At 35.3% G+C, this 13,112-nt stretch overlaps 1 protein-coding gene across 1 annotated transcript in view; it reads left to right on the top strand.

The window, feature by feature from the left end:
- The first annotated feature begins 3,942 nt into the window (after positions 1–3,942).
- Positions 3,943–13,112, top strand: part of LOC136979745 (nose resistant to fluoxetine protein 6-like) — a 125,437-nt gene continuing 116,267 nt past the window's right edge. The window contains exon 1 of the mRNA XM_067275768.1: positions 3,943–4,142. Coding sequence (XP_067131869.1) covers positions 3,971–4,142 — 172 coding nt within the window. The 5' untranslated portion in view covers positions 3,943–3,970. The remainder of the gene's footprint in view (positions 4,143–13,112) is intronic.

Genomic DNA, 13,112 nt, shown 5'->3' with positions numbered 1-13,112 from the left:
TATAAGGTTACCCACCGGCACAAAATATGATTTAAGTGGTTTTCGACGGTGCCGAGTTTAAACGTTTAATCCGTTTTTTGATGACCATTTGATATTCGGCTGTGAATGGAACAGTTTCTTAAAGGGAACATTCTTACAGGTCGAGAAAAAATTTAATATACCACATCTTTACTCGGTGTCTACTTGACCAATGAAACTCTGCCATTTCGTTCCGTTCGATTGTCGTGATAAACCTGACAATGGTAGGCTAAAAAACCACGGTTTTAGTTTTAATATTTATTATAGTATTTGATTTATATATTAATAAGTACGAAGATGATCTTACGTAAGGGTTTACACACCGAGTGACCGATCTAATAGATTTTATAAATTATTCCTCTACTGTGCACAATTTAAAGAATTTTTAAAATGCGTGCCATTAGGCACTCGGTATTGTAAACCCTCACGTAAGATAATATCGGTAGTTACATAAAGCAAATACTATAATATAATAGAAGGGTTAGAAGTAGGAAAGAATCTAATAATCTTAATCTTTGTCGGTTTCGTATTTTCCCCGAGCAACACGGGGCTCATCTACAAGTTCTATAATAAATGTGTTCTTTTTAATATCTAAAGGACAAAAAGATTCGTAATTAATCGTTATATTGACATTGCACTTCTTTCGTATTTACGGAATTGGATTATCTGTTTCTTTCTTTTAATTGCGCTATCCAAGAAGTTCATTTCGTTATTGTCCTTTTTCTCATACGTATATTGTACACCGTATTTTTAATACTGTAAGTTCTTGTTACGACCCGTAAGTAATTTTTAAGAAATAACTGTAAATTATAGAAAGTTGAATACCTAAAGTCTACTAAAGGTCTGCATGTATTTCTAGAAATACATGCAGACCCTTTAATGAGTCTTTATTCTTGTGTTTAACTTAGATTTTCCTACTTGGACGAAATCCAATATTTTTTTTATTTGTTGATTTTTGAAGTTATTTTCGTAGTGTTTCGTCAATTTGGTGAGTTGTTTTTTTTTCTTTTGTTTTCTCTGTTGGATCATCCTTAAGGTGTTCGAATTCATCCGTTTATACGATATTCATTTCCTCCGCTTCCAGATTGTTAGACTTTATTTAAACGCGGCGTGAAAGATCACTCACTTTAGTATACTAAAATATGCAAATAATATAAATTTAAATAATGGTCGTTAGATGCGTGCCGGGATAGCCTTGTACGGTATAAAAGCACTAATGTAAAACGAGCGTTGTTATCCACTGATGACTTATTGGTCTAATTGCTCTTTTCCTTTATCTTAGAAACACATCGCTTTAAGGATAATTTAGAAGAGAGGAAGTACGCGGTGTGTTCAAAAAGTTTCCGAACTTTACTTACAAAAAAATACTTCACTTACAATTTATTGCTCGCATTGCTTCAAAGCAGTCTCTTCCCCAACGTATACAGTTATCCCATCGGTGTTTCTACTTTTTGAAACAGTCCTGGAGCGCTTCTTCCGGAATGCTCGTAAGCTTCCCCGTCGAATTTTTCTTTAAACAATAGTTAAATACTTGGCACGGCACGAAATAACAGTTCCGATTTAGCAGACTTCCGTTTTAAACGAGTTTCTTTTTAATACAGAAATCGCTCCGTTTCGCAGAATTTTTTCCGTTTTAGACAGGTTACTGTAACACACCCGACTTGCCGAATATTCTCCGGTTCGCTCCAATCACCCGAAAGAATTCGGGTGGCGGCTTCGCGCATTCCCCCCTCGTGCACCGCCGAAACTGTTCGAAAGCTGCCATGTTTATGGCGAAGTTGTTATTTAATTACGTTTTTTTTTCTTTTAAAATAAAGATGAGAATGAAGATTATAAGGAAGACACACGAAAAAAAAATTACTTCCCCTGCCGTGTTCGATCTTTACGTTTTTAATTAGCGTTAAACGCTAGAAACATTTATACGGGTGTACCGGAGACGATCCGGAATTCTTAATTAAACGCGTAATTACTAACATACGATTTTACGATTTCTGTTAAGTGTAAAACACAGCATCGACTTTCGCTACTTTTTCGGCAAAAGAGTAAGGCCAGGAACACAGTTGCGTAAAATATAGCATAAAACAGAAAGAGTAAAAATTTTTACGCCAAAATTCTTGCAATAAAGAGGACTTTTTTGTAATGTCGAAGTAGACACGTGGTTTTTTTTCTAACAATGGTAGCAATGAGGGTTAATTAGAAAATGCGATAAATTATTTGACGTATACATAATAAATAACAATTTCCTTTACGTAAGCAGCAAATCTCTAACATACCGGTGTCCTTGATAATAATATAAATTACAAACACGTGTTTTGAATTAATGACGTGTTTCGGTACCTGTTACCGAAATTATTATCGAATTGGGAAAATCTCGGACACTTTAACGAAAAATAAATAATTTATTTCTCGAGTCAATTATTGCGTTTGTATTGTTCTTTATAATATTTATTTTCACATAATTCATTTTATTCATTTATTTTTACTAAAATATTATTGTTTACTCTGTCGGTGTTTATGTACAACAGTAGGAAAGTACGGAGACGGGTCAGAAAATAACTCGGTTAAGGTTTTTATACTTACGAATTCCACAGTCTTCGAAGCAGGGAGAAACGAAATAGAAAATTCGGTGTATTTTTAGACGTACGTATATTAGTGTGTGTTGGGCGGGAGCATTTTTGTTTACCCAATTTGAATTTTTTAACTCTTGTGTTTTATTGGTCGAAAATTTCTGAAATTTTGCGGGGAAGTTTGCGCATTAAGAGAATCGACGCTGCTCAATTTTGGTGGCGAAAGGTCTACGAAGTGGGGTAAGTACGGGGCTCACACGTCGTATCTCGAGGGAAGTCGGACTTCGCAAAGATTTTACTCGTTATTAGTACTGGCAATGTTTCGTTTTTCATTTATAAAACTCGTCTCTAACCTGGAAATTAAGATTTTGCCATTTTAGAATAATTAATAATATAAATATTTTAAATAAAATATCGTAACAGATTGCGCCACGTACAATTTTAATTTTTTTTTAACCGGGAAAATTACGCGACTCGTCGCTGGATATATTTTACATTATGCTATCGGTATGCAGTAGATATTCATTTCTTAATTATCTGTATATTCATGTCTTCCCACGAATGCTCCCTCATCAAATAAAATGTATCTTTAACCCGTAATTAAGTCTTCCGACAGGAGGCGAGAAATGAGACAACGCTCGAAATATTTTGCTGTGTGTAAATTGTGAAAGTTAAATTTGAATTTACGCACCAGTTATTAGGCTGACAGTTTAACTCTCGCTATTCAAAGTGAAATTTCCGAAAATTGCTTACTAGTTTTTCCATTTTACAGTCTGTACGAACGATCTGTAGGAGGAAAAGACGTAGTGTAAAATATCTGCCTAAAAACGCATTTACTCAGAAAAGTTATTTCATTGCGCTGTTTTTTCACTTTTTGCAAAAAACTTTTGAATAAATACCAAAAGTTGAATCCTTATTTATTTTTCTCTCACGCAATTCGAAGATTTGCATTTGCTAGCCGAACACTTTGCCCTTGGATAGTGAAATATACAATTATATTTTTCAAATATTAAATAAGATTTTTATTATTTTTCTTTTAATATTTAAAAGATAATCGAATCACTTGAACACCGGGAATAATTAGAACATCCAAAAATTATTTGGTAATTTGTATTTTAAACAACAAATCAGGTTTTATAAGTTCCAGGAAAGTCGTTCTCATCGATAAGTCAGTTTTTTATAATCGGAAAACGCAATTTTATAAATTTTGTGACGAGACTAAATACAAGGCCACTTCCAAGTTGCTCATCGAGACAGAGAAAGCTCCGAAAATGAAGTACGAAAGGTTTTTTACTTTCTTCTTACTCTTCACGTTATTCTCGTGTTATGCAAAGTGCAACAATACAAAGTTCGAGGACGGCGATGATTTCGAACAAACGTCGAGGATGTTAGAAACTGCAGAGATGCGAATCAAAACCTCTTTGAAGTCCGTTTTAAAGCAGAGTCTTCCTTACCTGATGAGAATTTTCGAAGAAGTAAACGTATCTTCACCTTGCGTGAAGTCTTCCACGCTCTTCCTGAAAGACTTGATGAAACTGAAAGAGTGGCCTCTTCGAAGTAAGTAAACTTCAATGTTTTCAATTATTAGAACTTAAGCTAGAATTTATATACACAGGTATGCCTCGTATAACGCGGAAGCAAGTTCCTTATGAACCGGGTCCGGGAGGTCTGAAAACGTGAAGATTTACAAAAATCTCGGAGGGACAAATTTCACACAATGACAATACTTTATTTTATTTTGACAGACAACAAAGTAGCCATTCAATTTTACTTTTTTGTGATGAGACGAGTGAAGGGAAAGTTTAAAAATGGTAGCATTAATTACGTTACTTTTTCGGTTGTTATAACGTGCAACGTAACTGTGTTATGTTATAACCAAGGATAGGATTTCAGGGTGCTAAAAGATCAAAGAATGGTGCAAGGAATTGATTTCAGGAATTTATCTTGAGTAAAACAGTATATTTAATTACATTAAAAATGTATTAATTTGTATTAAAAAATTAAAATAATATGTAATCTAAATGCAATGTAATAAAATATACATAATGTATTAGGTTTCATTTTTATCGCCTAATTATTTAACATTAACCAGTTTAAAAGTTGTTCGGTTAATTAGACAAACTAAATTTAACTTTTATAACATATTACTGTATTTAATACATTAAATATGTAAAATATTCACTCAGCACATTTTGAACAATTGTGATCGAAGAATCGGCACCGGATCGGCGATGCCCACGTCGGGACTGACACCGCTGTTTTACAGAACACAGAAATCGCGATTGCGTTTGCGAGCGGTCGGAGTATGAAGGAGGGACGTCCGAAAGAAGTGCACACTACAACTCAATTATAAAAGAATAATAGCCGTTCATTTATTTATATTTAGATATATATACATAGGCTAACGCATAGCATTTCCGTTATAGCTTATATACAGCGTAACGAAATTGATAAGACTTTACGTAGCGTAAGATATTTAATGGATTTTCTATATGGCGGAAAAAGTACTATAGTAATGGGGCCCTAGCCGTGACAGAGTGTTTACATTTCTGCTTAGGCCTATAAATACCTCGATAAACTTGATCGATGGGTCGAAATGGAAGTCGGACTATAGTACATCACTCGATGAACGGGTGAAGAAATTCGAGTTCGTTGGGTCGAGCCATGTACGGTTTATTGTTGGTAAAGTATTGTTCGAACGCAGTGGCGTAGCTAGCACGGGTGACACCCAGTACGGATATCGCGGTGTCACCCTTTTCAACTCTGTTATAAAACACTGTCGAATTGTAATATTTTCGCACTCGAGCAACTCGAACGCTATATTGAATACGCGATGTCGCGACGTACGTGTTTAGATTTATAGAATAAATCATAGTAAGATTTTCGGCCGGTACGAGCTCTCGTGGCGTCTCCTCGTAGCGAAGATACTGTCGTGGGAAGCGAGCCGCCTCGACCTTTTTTTTTAGGTACAGGTCTATCGGGTGTCAACCCCTACACGGGTGACACCCGGGGAGGGCCGCCCGCCTCAGCTACGCCTCTGTTCGAACGTCCGATACAAAACAGCTACGGTCCGGCGAACGGCGGTCGAAGGAGGAGATCGGCGATGGGTAGCACACTCGAATACCCTTTCTGAAGGAGGTGGATCGGCAAACTTTCGTTGTCGTCCTTCACGCTATTCTTTTATTTCGGGGGTCCTCCCCCGAAATAATTCCGAAACACTACCTAAAGAGGACGTCGAATTCGACGTCCTCTTTAGGTAGTGTTAAGTTGAACGGCAAATTTGTGTTTTGATAAAATTCAATGCTTATATTGTAGCTTTAAAGAATGAGTATTGTTCCTTACTTTTGCTTTTATCAAAACATTTAAAATTGTACACTATATTATAAAAGTTATTTTACGGAATATGTAAACTTTCCTTCTTAAATTCTCTGAGTAAGAGATTTTCAATCTCTTACTCAGAGAATTTTCAATCTCTTACTCGAAATTTTTGTTTTTTTTTTATTATTTAATGAAATTATTCATCGCTTTTTAGAAATAATTTAAACGTTTTATATTAGGAAATTTTCAATATTTTATTTTACAATTAGTGTTTATCTTCGAAACGTTCCACCAAACCAAACTCAATTTTCTCCATTCTTATTTGGTTTTCACCAGATTTTTAAAAATCCCAACCCTGGCGAATACCAAGCGTTAAGTGTATCTTGTGTAATTTGAGTAAAGTCTTTTGAATCGGTAGTTTAAATCCAACAACTAATTATCATCGTCAGTAAAATATTAGTGAACTTTTTGTAGCCTCATTTAACAGATCCGCAATGATTTATTTGAATGTTAGTTAAGAAAAAAGATACATTTTCAACATTTTCATATACACAATCTGTTATCGAATGTTTTCCTTTTGTAGGTACATTTCTGAATTGAGTGTAGTCACGATCCCACGCGCCATTCCATGATTTTTTAGACAGGACGAGCCAGGGCCGAATTATCGAATAGGCAAAGTAGACAAATGTGTAGGGCCCGTAATTCGGAGGGGCCCGGCTTCGGTGCAGAAGATTTCTCTGTTTCAAAACGAGTTAAAAATTATGTAAGAAATTCGATAGGACAGAAAAGGCTGTATTTAACAATTCCTACTAAGCTCCGCTCTACTAGCTATTACCTAAAAGAAGAAAAAAAAAATAAGAAAAAAAGGTCAACAGCCACCCGTGCGTCAGAAGTAATGTACTGTACGCCACGAGATCTCTCGCGCCATCTAGAAATATTCCTAAGGCCGCCTCTCGTGGTAGTACTGATGTATGGTTACGATTTATTTTCTAAATCTAAACTTATACGTCGCGACATGGCATATTCGATATAGCGTTCGAGTTGCCCGAGTGCGAAGATATTACAATTCAATAGTGTTTTATAAAAGAGTTAAAAAGGGTGACACTACGGTGTGACTCGGGGTGACACTACGATGTCCGCACCGAGTGTCACCCATGCTAGCCACGTTAATGTCACATTATATAAGATTTGTTTAGAACTTATTTAAATGGGGCCCCAATTTTAAATTTTGTCTAGGGCCCGCTAGAGGCTTAATATGGCGCTGGTACGAGCAGTTAACTTCAGTCGGTTCTCGACTCCTCTGTGGCTTTCCACTCGTAGAAATCTGTCAAATACAGTACATAATATTTTTATTTACTACGGAATGAGCCGTTAATGTTCACGAAAACAATTATTTTTAACTATATTAATTAAATACAGCATTTTTAAAATTTCGGAACAGAATTCACTTGCCCTTCGTATTTTTGAATTCCGGCTTCTCAATTTCGCGGGCAAATCCATGTACGGGTACACTACTTTCTCCAAACGTTCTCGTAATCGAAGGGAAGTAGAAAATCCTTCGGAACGTGAAGTCTCACCACAGAATATCGATTTTTCCTTCACCGGGATTTGCTTATGTTCTACTTTTATACGCTTGTTAAGGCCGCCACACACGTTCAGGAAATCCTTTGAGGAATAACTGTGCAGGCCTGACCTTGAGGAATTCCTGAACGTGTGCGGGGGACAACTGTACAGTTTCGGCGGCCTGTACAGTCCACCGGAATACAAACGAAAAACCATTTGATTTTCCTGCACCGTTTTGGACTGCGCAGGCCAACTGAACGTGTGTGCAGTCGTGTCGTTCAGTTGCGAGGCCGCCGAGTCGTGAGAACAATGTCTCGTGAATGTTTGCAAGAATTATTTTTTATAACCTTTTTAACTTTTATTATTTATAACCCGAAAAATTAATTTTTCAGGTTATAAATAATAAAGGTTAAAAAGTTAAAAGTTAAAATTATTTTCAGATCAAAAATTTCTCGAGTAAATTAAAATTATAAATAATTTTAATATTTAGACAACTTCTCAATTCATTTCCTCAGTTTTTATATTTAGAAAACTTTTCGGTTCACTTCTTTAGTTTCATAAAACATCTCGATACTTTTTAATATCATTTTCTTTTACATTTAAAAAAAATATTGTTTTAATACCTGTTTTAATGTTATATTAAAACATGACAACTTAAAATAATATTTTAACAATAAGATAAAGTTTAATAAATTATTTTTAATTATTAAATTATAAAATTAATTTGCGATAATAATTTTTAAAATTTGTACTAATATCGGAATAAATTAAAACACGACAATTTGAAATAATATTTGACAATAAGACAAAGTAAAATAAGGAAATAGTTTAATATAATAATTATTTATCAAATATGTATACAACGTATTGATTTTGAAAATATCTATTGTTTGTTCAATTAAGAATTGTTCGTAAGATAGAATGTTGCAAAAAGAACAATGCTTTTTAAAATATCTGTGGTAATAACAATTCTTTTTAATATTATCTGATCTTTGTCACCTAAGAAGTTCGATGTCTAAATAACTGTAGCTCCAGTTTTTAAAAAGACTTTTTCCTCTATCTATCCACCTTTAAATAAAAATAATTCTTTATACGTTGAGAAATAATTTAATAAGTTTTGTAAATTACTATGTTCGATCCAGTCAGTTGTATCCGATGGATTTTCGTCTATAAAATTTAACCCACGAATTTTTTTTGTAGTAAAATCGACTTGCCATTGATCTTTCGCTGGTAATTGATGCTTTTTAACAGAATCTATAACCCAAGATTTCTCTTGAAAAATTAATTTTGTGATCAGTGCTACCCAAACCATTACTACTACTCTTTACACAGACTTTTACGCACATGTTTTTTCCCGCGTGTTTTAATACAATTTGTTGCCAATAAATATCCAAGAACAGCCAGTACGTCGTCATCGGATGCTATGAGAGATTTTCCTCCTCGTGTGTGGGCGACAGGAAATTCTGAATTTCCTCGAGGCCAGGCCTGCACAGTTATTCCTCAAAGGATTTCCCGAACGTGTGTGGCGGCCTTTAGTAAGATTTCCTTCTGATGAGAAGCGCTTATCGCAATAACAACAAGTGTTTTCTGATATATTCGATGCAATAGTCTCCATGACGATTTCGTAACAACGTAGCGGAAATACCCAAAACCAACTATCGATGATAAAGTACGGTTTTAAAGCTAAAATATCGACAAAAAATCCAAACTCACCGTACTGTACGAGGTACACGCTACCCGAACGAAACGACACTAGCGGCATCCTGTGGTAAAAACCAGAACTACGGCTACGGAATCGTTCCGTAATTAACCGCCAGTTTAACATCGAGGGTTACAAGCAAAGATAAACAAATTAGTCTTTAAAAGTATTTATGGGATGTTTAATAACACTAAATAATTATTTTTAATTAGCGTTGTGTCTCCTACCGTACGATCGGACAATCTCACACTTTTGTGAGGGAAGTAGTGACTTATGTAAATTTGAAAGCGGCTCGGAAAATTAATTTTCAGAAAATTTACAAACGTGTTATGTTGTTGATGGTAGAAGATGCCATGCAAGAACGAACCTACCTTAAGATAAGCTATTATAAAAGCGAATATATGTAAATACTATCGGCACTTCACAACCTTGCTAAAAAATTTAATAATTTCTGGATTAAAACCTGTTTCCAAAGGCGTCGCCAGCCAGTGGGCCAGGGGGGCAAGATGATATAAATTGATAGAGGATATGAATTGTATGTAGGTAAAATAAAAACGATTCATAAATTTTAAGAAGCTTAAGAAGATTATTTTAATTAAAACATAATCTTCTTGGGTTTTTCGCGCGGGAACTATAAATCGGGCAATAAATGACTTAGCATTTAAATAATTTTTTTCGCGTGTCTAGGGAGGGCCAACTGCCCCTCTGCCCCCTCTGGCGACGCCCTTGCCTGTTTCTTTACAATATTATTAGTAAATACTTAAATAATCATTATTGTAATATAATACGTCATAATTTTAACCACCGAGGCAAAAAATGAAGAAGCTTAAGCCGATCGTCTACTCGCTATCCTTGTTCCTTGTGGGAGAGTGGAGTTTTTAGCAACTGAGGCTTTATACTCCGGAAGAACAGAATAATGATCGCACTGCGACCGAAGAGTCGGCCTTATAGAAGACAGAGGAGAGGTCACACGGGGGCGACCAAAGTCGGCCTTATAGGAGACGGCCACCGCGAGAAGGGGAGATAGAAATGCCTTCCGGAAGGACTTGGGGGATAGCTGGCCCCTATTCAGGCGTCATTGGCAAGGAGGAAAACCTGGAAAAAACTCCCGCTGCCAGATCGTCCGAGTGAGGATCGAACCTCCGATCGAACTCCGGTGTTTAGGGTCTGGTCTCCGCCAGTATGAGCGGAGACGGAGTCCACTCGCCCACCGGTGGGGCGTCTACTCGCTATTCTAGACGTAGCAAACGCCATTATCGATGGTACAGAATTGCCAGATGGCGGCGCTCGTCCGTCCGCCGTTTACGTTTTGGGCTGAATACGTGCGCCTCAACCTCTCTATTAATTTGATAAAATATTCCCATAAAAAACGATAGCGCAATTATGTAGCTAATTAATAAATCGTCATAAAAAGTTCCGCGACAAAAATAATTGATAAAATTTGCACAGATCATAGATAACGATGTATACTAACCCATACATTTTTGGAAGCGTTACGAAAAACGTAAATTTCTTCTATCAATGTAAATCGTAAATTTCTGACTCATTTTCAATCATGGTTACAAGTGAATATTAAATTTAGTTTTTTCGTGAAGTAATGTTATTTAGTAAGTTCATTTTCACATTTAGAGTACGTTCTGTTGTAATTCTTCAACTTTTAGTGAAAACTATACGAAAAGAAGAGAGGCAGCAACGTCGAGGGTTATTATTATTATTATACAGGTTAATAATGCTTAACCTCTTAACAGTGAGGGACGAGTATAGTCATCCAAGGCAATCGCGTGGCAGTAGTGAGGGACGACTATACTCGTAAAAAAATTCTTATAAAATATCTGGACCATTTTTCGTGAAGTCATAGAATTTTTACGAGTAGTTGGATTCTCCAACTTTGTTTTGGAATATCCTTTAGCTGTCGAGAAATTACAATAAAAGGGAGAAAATAAAAATAAATATGAAATTCTAGACAGCCATGTATCGACATAAATCGAATTTAAACCTCCTGCCATCATCTGATTGGTTAAGCATCTTCCTGTCCCCAAACTTTTCTTCTCCATTTTGTTCTGTCCCGACAACCCTCCTCTGTCAGTCCTTTGTGCTCCATAGGTTTTGTTACTTCCTGTATCCACGTAGTCCCCGCCCTTCCTCTCGTCCTTCTGCCTGCCGGAATCCATTTCAATATCTGTTACGGTAGTCTATCTTCATTCATTCTCCGAACATGGCCATACCGGGTTAATTGTTTGTTATGGATATAATCGAGTATAGAGTTTCTTCCTCATTTCTTTATCTAGTTTTGAACAACGAGCGGATCTTTTCAAAAAATCCATTTCTGTGGATTTTAATTTGCATTTAAATTTTGAGTTCACACCACACTTCTGCTCCATAAGTTATCACACACATAATAAATGATTTATATAGATTTTGTTGTTTTAAAGATTTGTTTATCCCATAAGATGCCATTTAACATTTTTTATTGTGGATCTTCCTTTCGTAATTCTGTTCCTAGTTTCAATTTCCATCCGACCATCATTAGTCATTTTTGTTCCAAAAATATTTAAATTCATCGCATCCTTTACTCATTTCAGATATTCCATTTTCCTCCAAAACTAAATCATGTATGTCTTCAGTTCCAATTACCATATAATTAGTTTTCCCCGTATTTATATTTAGTCCCCAGTTATTGTATTCTTTCAGTTTTCTTGTCAAATATGTTAAATCATCGTAATCGTCAGCTATAACTAATTGGTCATCTGCAAATAATAATATATATACAGTAGTGTCTCCAACCATTAGACCCATATTACTACGTTTTTTCTTCCATATATCCACAGCCTTTTAAATGTAAATTTAAAAAATGTTGGGGAAATACAACAACCTTGGCGTATACCTTTAGTAACTATAACTCCTACAGATAATCTTGTTGCTATTTTAATTTTAACAATCGAGTTATGATATAATTTTTAAATATTATTTACTAGCAGATAGGCCCGGCGTTGCTCGGGCAAAAGTAATGATAGCGAAGATTAAAATTATTACGTTATAGTCACAGAAAAAAAAGAGTAATTTCATGAACAAACTAAATATTTTTAATAAAAGGTCGAATTTGAAAATCGAATATTCTAATATTGTTCGATTTTCACGACGTGTTCTGATTATATCGTTCGATTTTCATCGAATGTTCTAAAGAAGAAAAGTCGAGAAAAACTGAATTAATCTGTTTAAATTTGAAAATCGAATATGTTCTAACATATTACTTTTTTTTTTTTTCTCCAGCGCCCGTAAATCTTGCACGTCTCCTTCTCTTGTTTTCCATTGTTACTTAACACTTCTATTGATACTTAACAGTTCCATTGTTGATGGAAGTGTTAAGCCTTAATCCTGTCCCTCTCCCCGTGGGGAGAAATTTCGAAAAAATCCCTTCTTAGTGTGCGTTTTTGTGACGTACCGTAACTATGTACCAAATTTCAACTTTCTACTCTTAACCGTTTGGGCTCTTAACATTTCCATTGTTACGTAACACTTGCATTGTTAACACTTCAATTGTTGACACTTCCATTATTACTTCACACTTCCATTGTTGCTTCACACTATCATTGTTACTTAACACTTCCATTGTTGATGGAAGTGTTAAGACTTAATCCTGTCCCTCTCCCCCGTGGGGAGGAATTTCGAAAAATCCCTTCTTAGTGTGCGTTTTCGTGACGTACCCTAACTGTGTACCAAATTTCAACTTTCAACTCCTAACCGTTTGAGGTCTGCGTTGATTATTATTATTATTATCAACTCGTCTCGATTATATATATAGATTACTTTCCTATTTATTGTTGTATTATCCAATACTTGCCATAATTTTTTGATTGGTATACAATCGTATGCCTTTTCTGAATCTATAAATAATAAATGTGTAATTTGATTTCTAGCAACTTTTTTCTCAGTAATTTTTTCTAACA

This window comes from Centruroides vittatus, unplaced genomic scaffold (genome assembly GCF_030686945.1).
Source record: "Centruroides vittatus isolate TY-2023 unplaced genomic scaffold, ASM3068694v2 contig_634, whole genome shotgun sequence".
NCBI classification, from domain to species: domain Eukaryota; kingdom Metazoa; phylum Arthropoda; class Arachnida; order Scorpiones; family Buthidae; genus Centruroides; species Centruroides vittatus.
Note: the sequence above shows the minus strand (reverse complement) of the source record. Positions and strands in the feature narration are given on the sequence as shown.